A 24,579-nucleotide genomic window follows, 5' to 3' on the forward strand; every position below is an offset into this window, starting at 1 on the left:
ACAGACTGCTCCTGGGGAGCGGTGGAGGGCTGGCTACCAGTGGCTTGCTGGCTCATGTTTTGAGGCCACTGGGTCAGGGGCAGTGGCTGCTGGCTCTGGGCTGGCAGGCTTGGAGCTGGCACAGGCACTGTGGCCAGAGTCTACCCCTTTAAGGGCTCTGGGGAAGCGGGGAGGGAGAGGAGTGTTCTTGGTTGAGGCTGGAGTGGCCACCAGGGCACCCTGGGAAGGCTGGAGGTCCCCTATTTTGAAATAAGTGTCTATACAGCACTTATTTCGAAATAGCTATTTCGAATTTGGCATTATTCCTCGTAGAACAAGGTTTACCAATTCAAAATAAGCGCTCCGCTGTGTAGACACTAGTAAAGTTATTTCGAAATTACAGCTGTTATTTTGAAATAACTTTGCTGCGTAGACATACCCTGACTGACATGAACTTAGCAAAACTTCACTTTAGGCTTCTAGATTTTTCATGTAGACTTCTAAAACCTGAGACCAGCCATGTGATGCACTTGAAGGGTTTTTTAGGCACTTCAGGTAGATGAGATTTTGTTTTAGCTTCCAAATAAAAAAGAATACCCCACTTTAGGAGAGTTCTGGAGAACCTGGGTAGGGTTCTGGATTGCATAGTAATAAAATGAACAGTGAAGATCCCACTGCCAAGGAGCTTAGACTTCTGCTATTCAACCCCCTAATCACAGTGCTTGTTTGGTCTCAGGAGCTAGCAGAGACAGCGAGTGTGTGTCTACACAGCACCCGAAACTTGAAATAAGATACCCAATTTGTGCTACACAAATTGTGTATCTTACTTCGATTGAATTTCAAAATAGGCTGTTTTGAAATTTAGTGGTCTATACAGCACCAAATTTTCAAATAATGCACTATTTGAGACATCCTTTAACCATCATTGAATGAGAGTTACTGAGATGCCGAAATAGTGTGCCCTTTATTTAAAAAAAAATTCAAACTAACAGGCGGCTTGTGAAGACACAGGGCAGCTATTTTGGGATACCTCCAGTATCCCAAAATAGCCGTTGAGTGTAGATGTACCCTGAAGGAACAGCATGTCCATTTATCATCCACTGTTTTGCAAATATTTTTGAACTATGTGGAAACTGCTTCCTGTCCAATCCTGACTCCAGGCAAACAGGGATGATCGTGTAGCATGGCTGTCTCTTGTTGCTGAGCAGTTGGTCTCAATTGTCAGAATTTTTTGAAGATATAGGACCTTAATTGACCTGTATTGTCCTAGCTAGGTTTATATTCTGGGTGCCATGCAGACATTACAAGGCACTAGACGCTGGGGGGAACCATTTTTTAGTCTTCTCCAGTCCTTTCTTTCTCCCTAGATGAGGTTACTACTTCAGGACAATGATGGAGAAAAGCAAATGTGCATAAAATGAGGGCATTATAGTAAGTGTCACTCTCAGACTCATTAGAAAAAAACACCTCAGATAGCATTTAACCCGAGACAAAGTGATTTTAAGGACCTAGCCTCTTATTGTTGGAATGGGGTAGTCAACACACAATTAAAAACTGAGGATGTACTCTACAGATTATTGCTATTGTGAATTTTTTCCTAAGTGTTAAATTATTGTCTGGCTTTGATTGCAATTATAAGGTCCATGTCATTTCCCTTTGAAAACTGGAGCAGAATTTCAGTAAATATGACCGGTAATGAAATCAAGATGTAATTTGCAATGAGGTCACACTTGCCAGAGTAGCATTCTGGGAAATCAGAAAATGGAAAATAATCTTACCACTTTTAGTGCACATAACAGGGGAAAATTGTATCTAATACATGGGTCATTATGTATGTGTTTCACTGCCCTTTGTTATGTGCAATGCCAGGTCTGTACAATTGTACATGAATTGTACATGAATACTCTGTGTTGCCTATTAGTCAGCAAGTCTTTTGTTTCAGCAAGACCAGACTAACATGGCTACATCTCTATTACTTGCCTATTAGTGTCAGCCATAGAGAAAAGAGAAACTCTAAATACGCTTATAAATAATGGAGATTGTCCTGCAATTAATGGGTGAAGTGATAGATGCCTGTGGTTTTAGAGCATAGGTCGAGGATTCTAAGGCTAATGGTGCATTGTCCTTTAGATGCTGACTGTGCTCTTCACTGTTTGTATTGATTTCTTACGTGCAAAACATTCTATGGTCTCTCACAGTTGTAAGGACCTCCTCCTCCTTCCCTGCAACTTCTCTGCCCAGTCATTGAAAACTATAACTTGAAAAGAATTGTAAATTTCTGTATTCCAAGGGTGTTTTATTAACATTGAGACTCATGTCAAGCTGAGTAGTACTTCCTTGAGTAGTCCTGCTTCCCATTAACTTCAAGAGGAGTGCATGTGTAAATACTGGTCAGTGTGAATAAGGTTTGCAGAATTGGCCCATAATGGCAAGCTAAGATCTCACTATGGGACCTTTATACATATAAAATATGTAAAAATAATTCAACCTCTGTTCTAAGAAAATTGTATTGAAAACAAAAGTACCTGACAAAGACCTTTTTTGCTGTGGCCATGGACAAGCATCATCAATAAAGTTATGAAAAGCAACTATCACAGGCTAAGCTGAAATTTCATTTGGGGTCACGACAACTGTGGTCTTATCTCAATACTTCATAAAGTGGATCTCTGCTTTTCATGAGACCATCTGTGGCAGAGAAGTGATCCGTTTTTCTTTACCTTCACAATAAAGCTCAGTGCTTATTGGAAATATATGTGGATTCCTAAAACACAAATGCTTGAAACTCAGCTTTTAGTATTTAAAACTGCCATTGCACTCTATGGATGATTAAATTACACCTTGCCCATTACAGTGGCCTTCAGGAGCCCCTATCAATCAGGACAGCACCAATTAGGTACAGGCTTCCTCTCTGTCACGTTCAGAAATTAATGCCGCTCTTCGCTCCAGATGTTTCAGCTCATTAGACAAACAGGAAGGTTACAAATAGGTTTGCTACCACACAGCCCAATGAATTAAGCACTTGAGAGTGCAGGTATTCTCCAGTGCTCCACCATTCCCAACCTGCTTTAATGAAAGATGTGAAATTGGGTCCTTTCCTATATAACTGAAGCCAATTTTAATATAACAGGCATTTCACTTTCAGGAAATCTGGGGCAAACCGTAATATATAGTCATCATTGCAAACTACACACAAAAAATCTACCTTGTCCTTATGCAAACTTTTGTTGCAAATAGGGTGGTTTTCAATCCCTTTGTTGTTGAAATATAATATTTAATAAGTCATGCACTTCTTTTTATTAAAGACAAACTATGCTCTGAGATAGTGATAGAGATGCAGCCATGTTAGTCTAGTGTAGCTGAAACAAAAGACAGAACTATGTAGCACTTTAAAAACTAACAAGATGGTTTATTAGGTTATGAGCTTTCGTGGGCCAAACCCACTTCCTCCGATCAATATGTGGAAGAAAATCGGCACAACCATATATACCAAAGTGATACAATTAAAAAAAATGAACTCATGTGAAATTGACAGATCAAATTTTAGAATAGAGTGGGGGTGAGGGGGTAAGGTAAGTTTCTATGAGGTAATGACATAAGGGTGACACCATTATTGGACCTAACCATGCTAGTTACAAGATCAAGAACACATATTCCTGTTCATTCAGAAATATAATTTATGCCATCATGTGCCTAAAGTGTCTGTCTGCTATGTACATTGGACAAACGTCTCAGACACTTCACCAAAGAATCAATGCACACAAAACAGACATAAGACACTTTCACAGTTAGGGTATGTCTACACTACCCCCCTAGTTCGAATTAGGGGGGTAATGTATGCATACCGAACTTGCTAATGAAGCCCGGTATTTGAATTTCCCGGGCTTCATTAGCATAAAGACGGCTCCGCCATTTTTAAAAGCCGGCTTGTTCGAACCCCGTGCCGCGCGGCTACACGCGGCACGGGCTAGATAGTTCGAACTATGTAGTTATTCCGAACTATCTGTACGCCTCGTGAGGTGTACAGATAGATCGGAATGGCTACATAGTTCGAACTATCTAGCCCGTGCCGCGTGTAGCCGCGCAGCACGGGGTTCGAACAAGCCGGCTTTTAAAAATGGCGGAGCCGGCTTTATGCTAATGAAGCCCGGGAAATTCAAATCCGGGCTTCATTAGCAAGTTCGGTATGCTTACATTACCCCCCTAGTTCGAACTAGGGGGGTAGTGTAGACATACCCAGAGAGAGCTGTTGCCTGCCATTTCAGCCAGACTGATCATTCCGTTAATGACCTTAAAACATGCATATTGCTTCAAAGAGACTTTAACTCCAGACTTCAACGAGAAGCTTCAGAATTGTCATTCATGCTTAAATTTGACACTTTATGTATGGGTTTAAACAAAGACTTTAATTATCTCACCCATTACAAAGATAGCTTCCCCAATTATCGCCCTAATGTCATTACCTCACAGAAACTTCCCCTATTATCACCCCTATATCATTACCTCACAGAAACTTACCTTCCCCCCCTCACCCCTACTCTGTTCTAAAATTTGATTTGTCAATTTCACATGGGTTCATTTTTTTTTTAATTGCATCACTTTGGTATATATGGTTGTGCCGATTTTCTTCCACATATTGATCTGAGGAAGTGGGTCTGGCCCACTAAAGATCATCATCTAATAAACCATCTTGTTAGTCTTTAAAGTGCTACATAGTTCTGTCTTTTGTTTATGCTCTGAGATGACATTAAAACAAATCAGAAAAATTAGACATAATTTTCCTCTCCTATTAACTCTTCTAGGAAGATCCTTATCTAATGTTTTGTCACAGTCAGAGAATTAGAAGACTTACCTTGAAACAGTTTCTGTAGAATTGTCTCCCAAGCGAAACAGTAGTAGTCTCATTGTCTGGGACTTTAAATAGCACCGTTCACAACACACTAGAAAATGTACTATGCAAAGCCAGGAAATTGACAGGGTGATACTACAGGCCAGTGGTTCCCAATCTTTTTTAAGCCTGGGACCGGCAAACCCATTCACAAACTTTTAGTGGACTGGCAACATTGTATTTGCATATTCATTATTTACATAATGAATATGAAGAAATACAAATACAGTGTTACATGACCGCTTAGCCCTGACCCAGTGCCCTTGGTTCCCAGTGCCTAACATCCTTTGACCCCCATGCCCTTTGACCCTTTAACCTCTGACCTATATAGCCCATGCCTATCACCCTTTTCCCCCATGACCCCACCACACCCTCACCCAATACCCTTTTGCCGCTCCCCATGCCCAGGAGCGTGAGGCTGCCCCCTAGGGAGCGTGGCTGTTACTGCTGCAGAGAAAGGGACAGCAGCTGTTGGCTGTATGTGCTCCCTCCTCCTTTATGCCCCTTCCCTCCCCAAGCACGTCTTGTGCTCCCATGGGTGGAGGGGAAGTGTGGTCCCCAGCTGGGCCACCATTACTAAGGAAGGAGGGAGGGAGGCACCTCCTCCTGCTACTGCCTCAGCACCACTGCCGGCAAAAGGAGCCCTGGCAACCCGCCATAACCAAGGGGGGGAGGAGAGAGGGAGGCACCTCCTCTGCCTCCTCCTGCCACTGCCTCAGCCCTAGCGCCGCCGCTGGCAAATTTGGGCATGCGGGTAGGGGGAGCAGCTGTTCGTGGTGCACGTGCTCCCTCCTTCTTTGCGCCCTCTCCCTCCCCAATCATGGAGGAGGAAGGAAGGCACCTCCTGCTCTGCCTCCTCCTGCCATGCCTCAACCACGATGGCTGCCGGAGATGAGCCACCATGAACAGCTGGTTTGAGCTCTGGCAGCCAGCAAGTCATGGGCCAGCAGCGGCCTGTGGCCCAGCAATTGGAAACTGCTGCTATAGGACTTTACCATCTCCAGCTTCCAAAATTTTATTTGTAGTGGACTTACACTAGGGAAAATCCCAGTGTCAGATCAACCCTCTTCATTTCAGATAAATACGTCCAAATTCAAAGGTTATTGAATCTGCAAAAGTGAGCTGGAGATCTTAAAAGAAAACAAGCTCTGTCAGGAGGTTTCTGCTATTTTTTTCTCCAGTCAAATCATAAATAGGAAGTACAAAAAAAAAATAAGAGAGATCAGTTACCAGGAATTGTTCAGACTGTGGGTGAGGTTTTTGCACATTTTACTGAGCTTGCTTGTCTCTGTTTTGTATAGTATTAAATAATACAGAACTGTTGTTTTGCTGTTGTATGTGACCAGATGTTAAGCCTGATCCTGGGAGGTGCTGAGCAACCATAATTCCAGCTGAAGGCATAGGAGTTATAGCTGATCATCACTCCCCAAATCAGCCAATTGATCTGTAAAAAAAGCAGGACTGAAATGTTAAGGCCATAACCTCCGCAGGTGTAAATCAACATAGCTTCAAGAATCTATTTCAGACCAGCATGTCCCAGTCCATAGTCTGTACTATTGTGTATTCACTTTAAGTTATCTGTCCTGCTGCTGTCCGTGGGCTCTATTGAGGATAGAGGATTTTCTTGCCCAAATAAAGTATCTCAAGTCTCTTTTCATCTTCTAGAATCAGTGGATAATTGTCCCAGCAACTGCTATGGAAATGGAGACTGTGTTTCTGGAACCTGCCATTGCTTCCTCGGCTTTCTGGGTCCCGACTGTGGCAGAGGTAGGCATTTGTATCTGATGCTGTAACATCTATATATGTTGTTTTCCCTGGTTACATTTCTCAGAGCGTGTTTCAGAAGTAAACCTGTGGCAGATTGTGATGGTGCAGTAGAGTGGAAATAGATTGGCTTTGTGGGTTTGTTTGTTTATTACTTGCCATGCTTGCAGTAACCTTAGTGACACAAACCTCTGAACTCCCCCTACTTCCCCCAGCTGCATGTGAGCAAACAATAAGGACAATGACTCACCAGGCACTCCCTCTTTGGGAATGTGTGGAGAAAAGGTGGCTTAGAAATGCTGTACTATTATTTCTCCAGCAGAGCACTTTATCCATGGATTAGCAGGTTATTTCTCCAGCAGACCACTTTATCCATGGATTAGCAGGACTTTATAATGATCTTTTGTCCTCAGCCATTTAGAAGGTGGTTCTTAAGCACCCTTGGCCCTGCCTCAGAGGTCTCCTTGGTTTAACCTGCAGCAACCAAAGGGGGGGAGGGGGGAGACAGACAGGAGTGGATTAAGGCAACCTATGACATTAGGAATGTGAGATCACATGTGGCCCCACCCATGTTCAGGGGGATTAACACAAGCATTGTCCAAACAAAGAATCCACCTTCACTGTTGGCCAGTGCTCACTGTCCTAAGGCTGGTTGTGTTCCTTCCTAGAAGACGATGAGCAAACCCCCACCCTGCAAAGCATAGAGCTCTGTGAGACTCCAGTTCACATCTTTTCCTCACAGCCAAGGAGGAGGAATAACAAGGTTCTCCTCACTTGTATTCAGACCTTTATCCAAAGTATGGCCTAGTGGGTTTCAGAGTTCACAATGCAGTCAAATGAATAGGACAATACACACTTGTTAGAACTTTATGCAGACATCAGTGTAAAAGTTCATATCAATTCAAATTAGCTTCTTAACCATAAGGGCTAGAAACATCACTGGAGTTTATAGACTTTCACCATGGTATTTGCAAATTCTCCATCACTAGATGTGAAGCTGGGTGGACATCTTGATGAATTTGTTTTGAGTGAGTCCTTTTTTATTGTCATAAAATTGTGTGGCTAAAATGCCATAGATCCACATCACGCTGTCTGTGTGGAAAGGAATATGTGGGGGGACTGTTGCTGTTTTGTGTGTTATCTGTTGGATTTTCAGCCAATGGGGCTCTCAATGGTACTTGTTAAGTGGGATCATCGTGCCATGAGTCATGATACAGGTGCTCCAGGATCTGTGTTGGCTGGCTGTTGGTTTCCAGCTGGAGTTTAGGTGCTAGTTTTTGGCCTGAAAATCAGTAAATGGCTTGGGGACCTGCCTACCTGAGGGTACATCTACACATCAGGGATAAAGTCAAATTAAGCTACACAACTTCAGCTATGTCAATTGCATAGAAGAACACTTTTCCTTCGACTTCACATACTCTTCACGAAATGAGGGTTACAGGAGTTGAAGTAAGAAGTCCTCCATCTCGACATTATTTTGAAATAATGGCTTGTAGTGTAGACGCGCAATATGTTATTTCAGAATAATGTCAGTTACTCTGAAATAATGCTGCTGTGTAGATGTACCCTGAGAGAGCACCATACTGCTGCTATGGTGACCAGAAAAGATGGTCAGGCTGTAGCACCAGGGGTGTAAATCAACTTTGGATTATGCTTTCCAGCTTGGCCTGAAACTGGTTTGTTACCTTTATTGCATGCTATAAGGCTCATCTTTTGGGGAAGGGGCATGATGAGGCCTTACAGCAGCTGGAAGTGGGGATGAGTACCTGGTATGTGTAACCAAGGGGTCATTATTAACTTTTTCTTGGCTGATTAGTTTTAGCTGCATGAGAGAGATAAGGATGCTAGGTTTATATTGCTGAGCTAATGTTGGATCAATCCCAAGATCTCCTACAATAAGGGAGAGGGGCACTTTTATTTTGTAAAAACCCAAGCAAATGAATAAAGTGTTTTGCAGCGATATTCTCTAATGATGCACTTTAGAATAAGTGGCATGTGTTTGGATCATTGCAATCGTGTTTATTCAAGGGAATTACCATAATTTAAACAAAAGTGCACAAAACCATCCCAAACACTCTTTGCTTGGCTAGCATTTGATTTATAAAGATTCCACATCTATAATGGCATGTCTAGAATACATGGTTTTAAAAATGAGGTATGAATGAAAGGGATTAAAGAATTCCCCAAATCTCCAGTTTCCCTATAACTGTGGGATGTAACAAAGGAGACTTCGCAATCATTGTTGCTTTGTTATTCTCAGTTGCTCCTTTGAGACAGTCCTGGATGATTTCTCAGACAGGGCTCTTTAGAGCTCTAGCCTTCTTACATGTGGCCTGCAATTTATCTGATCTTGTACTGGGTGATCAACTGTCTTGTCAGAATACATGTAAGTCCTTCTCAACACCTGTGTAGTCTCACTGGTTATAGGTGATTATTCTTTGTCCTTGTTGAGGAGAATTGTGGCTCTATCCTCTCTGTGTACCTTGGAATAGGCTCCATTATTCAGCGTTTTAAATTTTAGACAGGTGAATGGAAACCTTCAGTCAGGACAACTAAAAAGTTAAATTACAAAGCTTCTTTTGTTCCAGGCGGTGTATAGCACCTAATACATCTTACCCAATTTATGCCTTGTATTGTACACATAGATATCACCTTGCAAATGATGCATTTGACATATACTCTCAGTGTACCTTATTTTAAGCAAATAAAGCACTGTTTAGTAACAAGAAAGCATTTCCAAGGTCCTTTCCCTTGTAAATTTCTTGTATTTTAATCAGGCAAACATGTTCCAATGTAGATCAAGCAGGTTTAATACAATGTCAATGTTGGTAACTTATTATATTGGGCCTCTGCTGTCATGATGCTTTCATACACTCAAACTGGCTGGCCTGTAATGAGAGGCATGAAAGCAACACTGGAGAAACATTGGAGAAGCATTGTGATGCTATCCTGAGAGGATAGTAACATACAGAGGGATGATTTCTTTAGCTACAATGAAATCTCTTCCTGTGTGGACTGCAATGCAGGAATAATATAAAATAGAAGCATTGTATCCAGCACAAGTCTAGTGCAGATGGGTTACAATACACACTGCGATATTGTATACAATTTCTATATAATGTTCTTCATTAAGATGTTCAGAAAATGCTTTAGTGAGTCGTAGATATGGAAGCTAATGCTTATCCAGCTGCTCTCATCTAGGGTGTTATGAGCAAATTAGACATGGCAGTAAAAGAGAATCATGATGGAGGAGCATAGGTAAGCCCAAGATTGGAACTGTGGAGTTTGTGAGCAGCAAAATAGCAGGACATAAATAGTCAGAGAAAAGGTGGAAGAAGTTCATAGCATTTTGAAAAAACAGGACAGTTTTAAATTGTATTTTGAATTGCTAGTGAGGTTGATGTCCATAAAAGGTGGTTGGGACAAGATGATGTGCTATCATTAACTAAGTGGGAGTATAGTTTAGCTGCAAATTCTGCTTCCATCTCAGCAAACAACGTGTAGACCTTAAAACCAGGAATTACACAGTATAAATTGAGGTGTGATTGATTAGTAAATAGCTAAGGTTTCCAGCAGAGGCAGGGTCAAGGAAATGATGAAATATGCAGATGGTCCCAAGATAGAGCAAAGCAAATCTAAAAAACAGTGAAGATATGGAAGGGGGAAAAGATTTAAGATCCTGGAGGACTCCAACATTTCTAATCTTGGGATTGAATGAAAGATCTAAATTCAGATTGCTGCAGCACATAGCAGAGAGACAGAATAAAGAGGCATTTTCCCCCAGAAGCATGATTTCATGTTTTAAGCATTCACTTGTAGAAAGTTATGAGGTAACCAAGAGCAAAGAGATTCCAGACAGATGGGAAACAGTGATCAGAGAGTGATTCAGGCTATGTCTAGACTGCAGGCTTCATTTGGAAGAAGCTTTTCCAGAAGAAACCTTCCAAAAAAACTTCTTCCAAAAGAGAGCATCCACACTGAATGGACTCTATCTCGCATTTCAGGTGTGATTGCAATGGATAGCGTGGCCACCAGGGCACCTGTGCTTTTTCCTTTTACCTCGTTTCAAAAGAACTCCCTCTTCCCCGTTCACACACCTTTTTCTGAAAGATCTCTTTTGAGAAAAGGCTTCTTCCTCACAGAAAAAGGTTTACCAATGTCGGAAAACCCCCCTCCGTTCTTTAATTTTTTTTCGAAAGAATGTGATTGCAGTGTGGATGGAAGTGAAGCATTTTCGGAAAAACATCTGTTTTGCGGAAAAAACTCTGTAGTGTAGACATAGCCTCAATGGCAATGTGGAATTGAGTGTGATCCATATAAAAGTGTTGCCCTTGGTTAAAGGCCGTGTTGATACTACCCTATTGGGAGAGTATATATGAAGAAGAGTATAGGTACTTGAGTTACCTTAGTGGAAGGAAAGAGGGGTTGTACTAATGCTGCTTCTTTTCTATTTCTCTCAGCATCTTGTCCAGTCCTGTGCAGTGGAAATGGTCAGTACATGAAAGGGCGATGTCTGTGCCACAGTGGCTGGAAAGGGGCAGAATGTGATGTTCCAACAAACCAGTGCATTGATGTATCCTGCAATAACCATGGCACGTGCATTATGGGGACTTGTATCTGCAATCCAGGCTACAAGGGGGACAGCTGTGAAGAAGGTATTTGCACGTTACATTCAATTAGCCTTTTTTGCTTTGATTGCTGATATATAATTACATAGATAGAGACTGTACTGAATAGTTCTGGCACTTAGACACCACAGTAATAGGCACCTTAGCAGTACAACAGATGGCTGGAACATGAAAATGATATGTTGTAATAGCTTGTGGTTATCTGTCATATTTGTGCAGTAATTGGGTGAAAAGCCATCATACATTTCAGATAGACAGATCTGGTTGAAGGGCCAGAACATCTGATCACACGTTCAAATGTTATTAAAGCATCATTTCCATTTACACATCTAAATGTATAATTACTTTAAGAGGGTATTTTTCTGGTGTGCCATGCCAAGCGATCATGGTGCTAATGCATATAAAAATGTGGAGCATATGAGAAAGGCCCTGCATCCTTTCAAGTTTAAAAGATTAGTTGTGTTCAGGACATAAATTTAAGCTCAACTTCAGAACCAGATACCATTTCAATGGAGCGGCCATAAATTTCTTTCACTTCCCATTAGCCTTAAAACATTTTTCAATTTACAGTTATTTTGGGGACTACTAAATATGACATCTATAAGTATTTCAATTATTTTGTGCAGTCAGTCATCCTATCTGCCCTAATGCACCAATAACAAGATAAATATTCATCTTCCCCAATTCATAACCACCTCTTCATGCAACAATTTTTAGCAAACACGAAAAAATGGACAACTGTTTCCATATTTGCACATAAGCACTCAGCCAGTTACAAAGATATCTCCTGATTTTCAGAGGTGGTATGGTTCATTTGAAGTTGTAAGTGTGAAGCACTTCTGAAAATTTAATGCAGAAAACTCCAAAGAACGTTCATTCTGGGTTTAATTCATCTCTCCACAAATGCCAATCCAACACCTTAAATGGCACATAGGCTTCATACATGACCTTTGAACAAGAGTGAATGTCACTCTATAATTTACCTGCAATTGCTACAGTGAGTGTGAGATAAAGAATCCCCTCAGCTGGTTACTTTTTATACAATGGCAATGAGAATAACCTTTATTGGATTCTGATACTGAAATGGCACTTCTTAGAAGCATAAAATGAATTCTGGGTCGAGCATGGTTTTGTGTCTTCGTGAAAATTAGCTGGACACAGTGATGGTGCAAATTCCATGCTGCTAAGCCATCTCTTGAGAAAACATTTTACCTTGGCTCAAAAATGCTTAACAATGTAATAGAGCCAGGAAGCATAGAAAACTCAGTTATTATTACTGAAAAGATTTACTAAGTGGGTCACTCTATCTCTTCATTATTAAATCATCACTACTATCTAAACAAAAGTGGCAAAATGGAAAGTGTTTAAGAGTCAGAGTTAGCATCTGCTCCGAGTTAGATGCATGAGTAACTCTTTTGAGGTCAGTGAGGTTTAATACACAGAATGCAAAGCAAGATTTTTTTCACTAATATGAACCTCCTTTCCCCAGCCACATTAGAAGCAGTGGAATAAACCCCATTCAGTTGTTTTATATTATCACTGTAGCAGGGGACTGTATCACAGTCCCATTAGGTGAAAACATGAAAAAGAATAAGGAACAAAGAGTACAAGATTTTTCTTATGAGTTTTTAGTATTTTTCTAGTTTACATTTGTTTTTCGTATGCAAGATATGATTTGTATTATGCCACAAAGGAGAGGGAATCTACTTTGCAATATGCCGCATATGAAATCTGCAGTGTATTTTTTAAAATTTAATAAAAAACAGTTGATTTACATTTTTTAAATTGTGTTTACTTTTTGATTTCTCTTTCATGAAAGGCCATCTGGAATTGATTCCTTTTATTATTTCTCAGTTTTTTTGGTGTAGCTTCAGTCCTTATTCCTTGTTTATAATGGGTTTTCATACTAGTGTTTCTTCTATTTCCTCCTGCAGAAGCTTGGCATTGTGTATAAAACATCAGCTAACAATCTTACATAGGTTGTTCTTTTCACTCTTCTAAAGTTTATTGCCCCATATTTTATAAGGCATAGGCCAAGATATCAGGATGTTAAAGGAGGAGGTGAACAAATTTAAGCAATAAAAAATGAGAAGTTATTCTTTGGGCACTATATAAGTCTAATAACTTGTATGACCAAGGAAGCATATTGGGGAAAGTGTAGCTTCTGCAATAGCCATTACTTGCTGCTTGATTTATCTCACCGACAAAGGTTGTGCAAAAGTTTTAAGCTATCAATGGGATACTTTTTAAATAGGATTTAGATCATGGAGGGTATTTTCCAACCTGTGAAACAAATATATGCAAACCTCAACTGTTTGGGGGTTTTGTTGTGTTTTCTGTTAGACTTTGTACCCTCTTTCCCCACCCAACCCCCTTTCTTCTTAAGCTGAATGGCTAAATTTATCATGCAGAACTCCCTGAAAAAAAATACCATTGTCCTCAAAAACCACCAAAGCAATTGAAGAAGAAAGCACAAGCCCCTAATCCTGTCTCAGGTTCCTTTCCACGGTGTAGAACGTCTAAAGAGATATGACTACCAAGGGCGAGATTAAAGTTGCCATTGTTTGTGACATCTTTTGAAAGGGCTCATTTCAACATGAAAAATGGCCTTGGGATTATGATAAATTGGGGGTTCTGACACACACACATTCCCCCTCTATAATCTTCTCTGTTAGAGCTGAGGAGCAGAGAGCTGGCCTTCTGTGACGGAGCCCCATTTAAAACTTACCTTTTTTCCCAATTGACCTTCACAGGGAATGATTAATTGCTTGGAGGTAGCCTCTTGTCAGTTAGCCTGTGATCTTTGTTCTCTGTGTTCAAACCATCTGCTGAGAACTTAGGATTCTGTTAGTCTGTTTCATAGTCTCTTTCGTACTTATTATTGCTGAGAAAGAACAGGGCCAGGGCTCCAAGGGTCTCAAGCTAAAATTGGAACCCATACTCCCAGCTCACTAATAGCAGAAGAGATTTATAGACTCATCCTTTCCAGCATCTTGTGATTCTCAAAGGTTGCTCCAGCTATAAGCAGAGGGCTAGGGACCTATGAAACAGAAAATACCCTTGCATGCTTCAGAATAGTAATTGCTGAGCCATTGCTTGTCAGAGTCAGAAGGCTTTGTGAATCCAGGGAATTATCACAGTAGCTTAATGGGCTGGTATGTTTCCTTTCAAAGTGTCTAGATGTTAAACAGGTCAATGGAAATCTCATTAACCCTAAAGAAACCCCCCCCCCCCTCAAATCTGCCAGTATATGCTGTGGCCTTGTTGTGTTCTGCTGCATTAGAGGCAGTAGTTGGGCAACTCTGCCCTCACAACTTAGTTTGATTGACACTTGTCATTGATCTGCATGGCATGACCACTGACAGTTTCAAGAGATGGGAATAGTTTGAAAATATTTTTCTTCCTCTCATTTGCCCTATGTGCTTTTATATAAATAGATGATCAGTTCCCCCCCCCCCCCAATCCTTGTGTTTTTGGGTGATCCAGATTCTTCAGTGGGTGGAAATTCACCCAGAGCAGAGTCAGTAGAAGTCCTCTTTGCACCACTTAAATAAGAGGCACTTCAGTGGTATATATGTCTTGTGTACTTGAATTTTCTTAAATAGGATGCCCAGATAGATTGTCTGGGATCTCTATGAAGAGACTGACCTTACTAAAACTAAAAAGCCTAAAAATTAAATATTTGCCTAAATAAATGTTCAGAAATAAGAGATATTCAGTAACATTTCATTTCTCTTTCTTCTTTTGCACTTTGTTCAGCAAAGTACATAAGCATGTGTTTTACTTGGCGTACAAGTTTAAGGCCAAGACTTAAGCACAGGCTTCAAGTTAAGCACATTCTTATGTGCTTTGCTAAATCAAGGTCTTAGTCTTTATTGGAAATGTTTTCTTAGAAGCCCAATGCTCAGAAATCCACAACAATGTAACATCTGATTGAGTATCACCAACATAATGCTTCATTCAAATACATCCCCATTCAATAGAAATTATGTTAATGCTATCTTAACTAAGATGCTGTTCGTGTCATTTACTGTCACTACCATTGGTGACACAGCTACATTGATAGCTTGAGAAAAATTCCAATTAAATTGGGATGGATTTTAATATAATTTCTGAAAATTATCCTTTACCAGAAAACAACATTTAAAAAGTCCTTTTAATGTTAACATTAACTGTTAACATCAGTATGAATGTTCTATCTTTTTACTAGTGGCTCCTAACCACAAAGACTAACCTTTCTGCCGACTAGCCCACACTGACCACGATGATTCTGAGCATCTAGGCATTTGTGACTTCTATTAGAAAAGGGAATTGTCCATATTATTCAAGTAGATAAGTATTTGTAATAGAGATTATAACCAGGGTATCCGACAGAAGTGTTGTAACCTTGTTAAAAGAAATAAGCAAATGGTTTCCTCCTGGGGGTTGAGCTGATAGTCCACTTGATCTCCCCTGCCATGGAAGTGAGTGGAGTTAGTATCTTTTGATTAGATAGTGAGACAGGAGTTATGGGCTCATATTCCCAGCTAAGTAATGGTCTGAATAAGTCTAAACCTCCGGAGCAGCTGCCGCCACTGTGCACAGGGCTGGGGAACCCCGGGAGTAGCTGTCCTGCCACGGTGCACAGGTCTGGGGTTCCTTGGGAGCAGGTATCAGTGCTACGTGCAGGGCCGGAGCCAGAAAACCCCAGAAGCAGCTGGGAACCCAGGAACAGTCGCTGCTGCACATGGGGCTGGAGAAGGGGAACCCTGGGAGCAGCTGCTGCCCTGTGCAGGGATGGCAGCAGGGAGCATAGCCCTGGGAGTGGGTTGGGAGCAGCAGATCCAGGCAGGTGAGCCAAAGATAGTCAGGTTTCCAGGTTCTCCTGGGGCAGCTGCCAGGAGGAGAGCCCTGGGAGAGCCTGGATGCCTGACCTCTCCTGGTCCAGCAAATTCCCTTCTTTGGGACCACTCCGGTCCCAAGGGTGCCGGACAAGCATGAGCATCAGTGTAAGAATAGATTTTACCAAATAACATTCCTTTGTTTTAATTTTAGTTTTGATCTTTCCAGAATCCCATCCTATTTCTAGTGCAGAAATTTCTGAAGTGCAAAATAGCCGGTAGGTGCTTCCTGGGGCAGGCACTGCCTTTGTCTCATTTGACTGCACTGCTTCAAGATGCTACTACCCCAGCATAAATATCAAAATGGGTCATTCCTGAACTTTCTATCTCTGCTTCTCTCCCTCTTCCTCCCTTCAATGTAGTGGATTGTATGGATCCCACCTGTTCTGGACGAGGAGTATGCGTACGGGGAGAATGTCACTGTTCCGTTGGCTGGGGAGGAACGAATTGTGAGACACCGAGAGCTACCTGTTTGGATCAGTGCTCTGGACATGGGACCTTTCTACCTGATACTGGACTCTGCAGCTGCGATCCCAACTGGACTGGACATGACTGCTCAATCGGTAACTGTAGCAGTGACTTTTTTAAAAATAAATGTTATAAAATATTAGCAGTTGGGGCTACAATCATGCACTGCAAATTTCTGGGTTAAACACATGTAACGCATGATTGGAAGCACAACTGCAATTGCTTGACCACATAAAGAATTCTGCTCTATTGGTGAATTTATATTAATCTAATAAATAACCCCATAAAAGCTACCTGGGGCTGCTATTGTTCATTGTATTGCTATGAATTTAATTTACAGGTTGCACATAGCTGCCTGTTGTTAATTCTTGATGAAACTTCAATAGTAGCCTTCAATAGAAGCTTGGTTTCTGTGAGATTACTGAGTATTTTTTAATCAGTCATATATCAGTCAAAAGACAATAGAACCATTAGAGATGGCAGTTCTACTTTGGGTCTGTGGTTTCTACAGTGTTTGCATGAGGTGTATTTTTGGCTGTGAATTAGAGAAGAAGCCTTAATACGCAGAACTGCAGGCACTTATAAAAGGTCATACAAGAAGGGAAGCAATTGACTGCCAGTATTTGAAAGATGCAAACACCTTCCATAGAGAGCAGTTTTTAATGTGAAATCTTCAGGCTTGTTAACAAATTGGAGCTAGACTTGTCACATTCCTCAGCTAAAGAGGAATCTTCTTGGTAACCAACAGTAGGTATCTGAAATAGAGATTCAAGAAAAATGATACACAATTTTTTCTCCCTTCTTTAAGATTAACCCAGTCTCTAAATGACACTCTGTAAATATCATATACATGTTACTAGTCTGCTTGGCCTTTGTTCTGTAGTCTGTGTTCACAAATACGATGTATAAAGAAGACAGCTGCAGGCCACATCTGTAATGGTTTCTTTACCCTCTACAGCTGTTGAAGAACTGAACCACAAATATGGAGTATAGTTCTGAGTCTTGCAGTATTGTCAATCCACTTTAAATGTATTTGTAACAAAGCAAAAAACAAAACAAAAATGTTAAGAGAACTGGAAGGATTGATATGATAAACTGAATAAATAAGAGTAGTTTAGCTAAAGGATTACTGAAGTTTGTGGAGGGTAGAACCATGTTACTTTTCCTAAGTATTTTAAGAGTATAAACTTCAAAAATGGGGGAAAACGATTTAAGATGATGCACAGGGATGTTCCCAGAAGTGATGAGACGTAATTTAAAAAACTGACATTTAGACTGAATCGCAAGAAAATCCTTTTACAAGTGAAATAGACTCATCTGAAGAATATTCTTCCAAGGTAAGATGTGGAAGTTTCTTTACCTGTGACATTTAAAACAAGATTAGCCAAAGCTCCTGCATATGTAGTGTAGGAAACAATCTTCCACTGGTAAGAGGGCAGACTGGATGATTTACTCTGGTGTTTTCCCCCCAGCATTAACATCTTTGATTTCTTATACTGAAACATGAGGGAGGGAAGAGCAGAGCAGAGCTTTCAGCAGTTTTGTAACATGATTCACACCTGAATTCTTCCTCTGCGATTTACAAAGAGGTTTTAAAGTTGTAAGGATGAGTTTGGAAAATTCTTCCTTCTACATGCAAATACATACACAACTCTCCTTAGAGTATATATGACCACTCGTATGGTCATATACAAACTAGAACTGTCAATTACAATACAGAATACAAAGTATACAGTGCTAATTTTATATTTTTATTACAAATATTTCAAAGTAATAAAACCAAAGAAATAGTACTTTATTGCAATCTCTTTATCATGACAGATGAACTTACAAATATAGAATTAAGTACAAAACCAACTATAGTAAACTTCTGATAATCCTGCACCTTTAGGACCCAGGGGGTGCCGGATTATCAGATATGCCGGAGTACCGGAAGGGGGGCTATGAGAGGTCCTGGGGGGATGGGTTGGCGAGGAACTGTGCAGCATGGGAGAGGACGGCGCTGCAGGACCAACCCGGCAGCACCCCAGCTGCGCTGCCCCCAGCTTCCCTAAGTCAGCTGCTGCTGAAACTGACCGGCGGCAGACTTGGGGAAGCCAGGAGCAGAACAGCTGGGGTGCTCTGCCCCAGGGCTTCCCCAAGTCCACCACTGCTGAAACTGACCAGCGGCGGACTTGAGGAAGCCGGGGGCAGAGCAGCTCCAATTGTCCGGCTGGCCGGAGCACTTCCGGGTTCCAGTTGGTGCCGGACTATCAGGAGTGCCGGACCACTGGATGCTGGACAATTGTAGTTTTACTGTACATTCCAAAATAAAATTGTGAAATACTTTATCTCCTAAAAGTCTACTCAGTTTTATTTCTTGTTCAGCCAGTCATTCAAACAAATACATTTATTTATGTTTGCAGGAGATCATGCTGCTAGCGTCTTGGTTACAATGTTACCTAAAAGTGGTAACATGTGTTTACATGGCATGTTTGTAGCTGACATTGCAAGGTATCTACGTGCCAGATAATACTAAACATTCATATTTTGGCCACCAATACAGAGGACATACTTCCATGCTGATGACATGCACTAAAAAAAATAATGCACTAACTGACTGAACACGTTAGAATTGTATGTCTCCTGCTGTGTTTTATCTTCGTTCTGATTTATAATCCATGTTATAGCAGTGTTGAATGATGACCCAGGACATGTAACAGGGAGGCAGAATGTTCTACCAGCCCAGCTGATTAGAACCTGCATTCCTGATTTCTCATTGTGACTAAATCTACCTTGGACATAAGGGAAGCAGGAGTGGTGAGAGAGAGAACTGAGGAGTTAGGTCATAATAAATCCCAGAGGGAAACAATAGAGATAGAGAAGTTTAGGAGATAAAGTGGCAAGTTCTTATGCTAATTCATGTGCCTGTATTCTTTGTTGAGAGCAGGTAGGGACTTAAAAGCTGATGCAAAGCCCATTGAAGAAATGGAAAGACACCCATTGATGTCAGCTTGCTCTCTATGCCCTTTTACATGCACCTATGTAAGGTGAAGGTATTATTAAAATATTGATTGGTTTCATTTATTATAGTTGAATCATGCAAGTTAGTGATTAAATGTCCTGGTGGTCAATGTTGGGCAACAGGCTAAATTTTTTCTCACCTCTAACTTGTTTGGTTCATTGAAATATATGTATGTTGTTAGTCCAATTAGGAGAAATGGAGAACAGGAAAGTTTTTTTAAAAAAGCAAATAAAATGTCTCATTTTCTGTAATGGCTTTTTCCATCAGAGACTGTATGGGGGATTATTATGGAGGGATATTTTATGTACACACACAAGCACACGCACCCACACGTGCTCTTCTTGGAATATCAGAAGCTCTAATATATTTTATCAGACAGTGTCATATCTCATTAGTCAAACAGTAACAGAATTAACACATGTGTGATAAAAATGTATTTCCTCAGGCACAGTGATGTCAACCTTGGAAAACAAAACTTCATGTTAAATTCGCAATATGCCCCAGGCCACCAAAATAAAAATCCGTCTTTGGAAAATGCTTGCGTAATTCCACCTTTGAACCATCATTCTCTTCATTAAGGAGCGAAAAAGCATCTGTATGAGATGGATGTCACAGTGGTGCAGAGCTGTTCTTTCAATGCCCTGGGCATCACTTATTTGCCTTTCCCCCTCTTCTTGGTCCCAAGATACATTGGAAAAAGCAAGAGAACAAAATCCCAAATCATAGCCTCTGAAACTGATAAACTTCCATTCATTCAGATCTAAAAGACTTTAAAAGAACATTTCAGGCACCGCTGCATTTTCAGAAGCTGCTTTAGATGATTCCCCTTCAACTTGTAACTTGTTCATCTCACTACCTTGCAGCTCTCCTGCCTGTAAAACTCTCATAGAAGGCAAAGGGGCTTCAGAAATAGGCTGAATAGAATAGACAATAGATTGTCAGATTCTGTGCTGGTGCAGTACCAGTATTACAGTCCTACCCCAAAGTGGAGATGTAAGTGAATAGTCGAGTAGTCAACTACTTTTGCTCTCCCCCCCACCCCCCTCGGCCTTGCTGCCTCTCTATCAGCAAGGGGAGAATCAGGAGCCAGTGCTGACGGTAGTAGAGTTGCCATATGGTTTCAACAAAAATACTGGACACACCTGACATTACATCACAATCTACATTACATCTTATTTAGAAAATACAGGACATTTATATTTTCTCAATTTGTTTCCCAAATGGAAAGTTCAAATACTGGACTGTCTGGTTCAAAACTGGACACCTGGCAACCCTAGGTGGGAGCCAGCTTAAAAGCCGGTTCTTCCCAGCACCATCTCTGGTGCTGCCTGCCTCCCCTCCCCAATGCTGCTGCTTCTGTCAGAGGCAGCAGTGTGGGGGGCAGAAGAGGCTGCCACGAAGCAAACGCTGCCCACAGTGGGCTCAGGCTCACTGCAGACAGAAGCTATTCCGGCAGCAGCTCCTATCTGTGGGAGGGTCCCAGCAGGGAGATGGGACCCTGTGGCCTGGAGCCGCTGCTGTGAAGCAGCTCCTGTCCACAGCAGCCCAGGCTGGCCACGAGCAGAGTCTGCAGCAAGCCCTGTTCAGTCCCAGCTTGCGCCGGGTCCAGGAGCTACCCCCACTCTGGCTCTGCATTTTAACTGTAGTAAGAGCCAGGATGCCTGTGCGCCCGGCTCTTACTACATTTAAACAGCAAAGCCACAGTGGGAGTAGCTCCTGGACTTGGCATGAACCAGGACTGAGCAAGCCTTCCCTTTATTGACTAATCGTGTAGTCAATAAAAATTTTATTGACTACACTATTAGTGAATTACCCGCCTCTTAACATCCTTACCCCAAAGACCTTATTTGTTCCATTATCGAAACTCCCATTGCTTTCAGTGGGGCTGCATCTAGACTGGCATGATTTTGCAGAAATACTTTTAACGGAAAAGTTTTTCTGTTAAAAGTATTTCCGCACAAGCGCGTCTAGATTGGCACGGATGCTTTTGTGCAAAAGCATCCGTGGCCAGTCTAGACGCGATTTTGCGCAAGAAAGCCCCGATCGCCATTTTAGCCATCGGGGCTTTTTTGCGCAAAACAGTTCTTCCCTGTCTACACTGGCCCTCTTGCACAAGTATTTTTGCGCAAGAGGGCTTTTTCCCGAGCGGGAGCATGAAAGTATTTGCGCAAGAAGTACTGATTTTGTACGTTACAAAGTCAGTGCTCTTGTGCAAATTCAAGCTGCCAGTGTAGACAGCTGGCAAAATCTTGCCAGTCTAGACTCACCCTGGGTGTTTTGCAGCAGTCAGGAGTTCAGAATAAGGTCCTACATCATCAAGACATGCTGAACCATGTAGCTCTGAACCTCCCTGTTGAGCTTTATGCAGAGAAGCAAAATTTCCATCAGGTTCAGCTCTGCCAAGCTGTATTTGACTCTGACTGGCACCACCTCTCCCAAGCTAATTAACTCCTTGGGCTAATTTATGCCACTGCTAAGCCAGAGCTGCTCTGGGGAAAAGTGAACATTATGCATCATTGGGACCAGTGGGCCTGGCTATAACTTTGAGACAGTCAACCAACACAATCAGCCAAATTGTGGCAGTGTCTTTTGTGAGTGCTCTTGAGAGAAGAAACTTAAAGCTCCCTGCATCCAATATTATAGGGTCAAAATTGGCTCTTACCCTGCAGACTTAGAGGTTCTCACAAAGGCTGGAGATTTTCCTGCCTTTTAAAGCTCAAATAGGTCACTTGCTTACAACTGAAAATCCAGTCTGATCAGTGGAAGGAGCAAAGCTGTCTGCCTCCACCAGGGAGTTGGTGTCAGGAGTCAGATTTAACCTCTGTTAATCCATTCTCTCTCTTATCTAGAGGGCTGCTAAGAAGTCTGGTAGACTGAGTATGTGTGTGCAGCTTGTGCTACCTCTGTGACCCATCCTGCTCCCACATCCAATTGGGATGAGTCCCAGAGCAGTTTGAGACTGTTCTCTGACTGGAGTGACCAAGAGAGCAAATGTGAAAAATAGGAACAAGGATGTGTGTGGCAGAGGGGATAGTTGCCTATATAAGAAAAAGCCCCAAATATCAGGACAGTCTCAATAATATAGGAGCATCTAACTACCCTGCCTCTAGCACTTCTCTCATTTTATTCTGAAAATGGAAATTAGACATCACTTGGTTGGTGGGCAGGTCAGTTACATCAAGCAGCAGTTTCTTGAGCTCTTTTCAGACAATTGCTCACTTTTGTCAGTGGACAACTCCTCTGGCTCTCTCCCTCAATGGTCATTGGAACATGAGTCTGTCAACTACAGCAGAGTAGAGAAAGGCAATTCTGTACCTTGGGGGATTTGAGTAATTTGAAATGTAGTTTTGTTCCAATTTGTAGTCAAACCCCAAAACTTTAAAATTCTTAGTGAAAGCAAATGATGCCTCTGGGCAGTCTGATGGCAGCCCCAGAGCCACAGATCCTGAAAGCCTTGGGGAACTCCACTTGGTGGCCTGCCATGGACCCTGGAAGTCCAAGTTGCCCAGGAGCCATGTGTCTGGAATCTGTGGAGCTTGCACTCCCCTCTCCTCCCACGCATCTCTCTTGACAAGCTGTGGAGGAGCTAGGAGCCTGGAAGCACTGGGATTTTGCTCTACTCTGCTACCAGAAGAGCCAGGACTCCTAGGGCTTCTAGGCTCTCAACTTCCCATCAGTCTGGTTTCACACCAACTTAGCCTCTCGGCTCCTTAGCAGACTACCTAGCATACCGCTCTCTGCTAAACATTTTGCGTTCAATGAACCGCCCTTCATGACAGACAAACCTTCCGTTGAAGAATTTCCAACCAGCCCTGCTGTTGAGACATCAAACACTTGAGGGGAGGAGGGCTGGATTAGAGCTGGGTTGCAAATTGTTTGCATGAATGTGCGTCTAGGCCAATTTTATGCAGGAGGTCAGATGAACAGTCTCTTCTGGCCTTTAAAATCTCTGGATGAAATTCTTTGGTTAAAACACTATGTAGCTTAATATTACATAGATACACTATTATTTCATGTTGAACAAGCACATTTTTATTAATCAGAAAACAAAGTACTTTATATACTATAAACCTGATTAGTTTTTCATCAGGTAAAATACTTTTCTTCCTTTACTGGGGTCATTCCCATGAAAGCATATGAACATTGCATAGATGTTTGGTGCCTGATCCTTTATCATGGATGGCAGAGACTTTTATGGTTAACGTGTGGCACAGGTGCAAGATCTGGTAATCAATAAGGAAAATACACCCCACCTGTTTTCCTGGAAAAACCAGGGAAGCGAGCATTCAGTTTAAGAAATGGTGTGTTACTATGGAGATTGCAGTAGGGCTTGATAAAATGTCATGCAGCTTTTAAAGGAAGCAAAAATGAAGACTCAGGATTGATAATTGGGGTATGGTTCACTGCATACAGGGCAGTCAGTGACTGAAAATCATTACTATCGATAACTACTATTTTGTGATCTGTTTCAAGCAATTATAGTGTGCACTGACCAGTTACCAGTAGATTGATGTCCACACTGTAAAAATCACTATCAAAGTTGGCACTAATTGGTACCCTTTTAGCAGTATTAGTAGAGAGGTCACAGTTTGAACAGATGTTGGAGAGCGTAGTACTCCCTTTTCCCAGAAAGGTGATTTTTCTAGGTCAGAGTTGAAGAATATTAGCAGTTTGGGGTGACAGGGGAGAGGAAGCTTTCAGGGCAGCTGTTGTTATATACCAGTGGAGTGGATAAATAAAAGACTCAAGAGGTTAATCTGTAGATGTATCAATTTGGCACCTTTCACGAAAGCTAAATTTGTGGTATGTATTTATTTAACAAAGCAAGACGAATGATGATAAAAATTAAAATAAAAGTTCAAAATTGCAGAAAGAAGGCTCACCTTGCAAAAAATGTGTTCACAAACTTAAGCTGGGCCTGATCAAGGGACAAGACTGAGATTTGAGCAATGAAATTACAGTTGATTCTAG

The 24,579-nt window shown here is 41.6% G+C and overlaps 1 protein-coding gene across 8 annotated transcripts in view; it reads left to right on the plus strand.

Annotated features, from left to right (window-relative positions):
• The window catches only part of TENM4 (teneurin transmembrane protein 4), an 858,468-nt gene that overhangs the window by 664,773 nt on the left and 169,116 nt on the right, over positions 1-24,579 (plus strand). For all 8 annotated transcript variants that reach the window (XM_075919469.1, XM_075919465.1, XM_075919468.1 and 5 more), the window contains 3 exons: positions 6,530-6,631; positions 11,089-11,283; positions 16,499-16,699. In XM_075919469.1, coding sequence (XP_075775584.1) covers positions 6,530-6,631; positions 11,089-11,283; positions 16,499-16,699 — 498 coding nt within the window. The remainder of the gene's footprint in view (positions 1-6,529; positions 6,632-11,088; positions 11,284-16,498; positions 16,700-24,579) is intronic.

The sequence above is a fragment of the Pelodiscus sinensis genome, chromosome 1, assembly GCF_049634645.1.
Source record: "Pelodiscus sinensis isolate JC-2024 chromosome 1, ASM4963464v1, whole genome shotgun sequence".
Taxonomy (NCBI): domain Eukaryota; kingdom Metazoa; phylum Chordata; order Testudines; family Trionychidae; genus Pelodiscus; species Pelodiscus sinensis.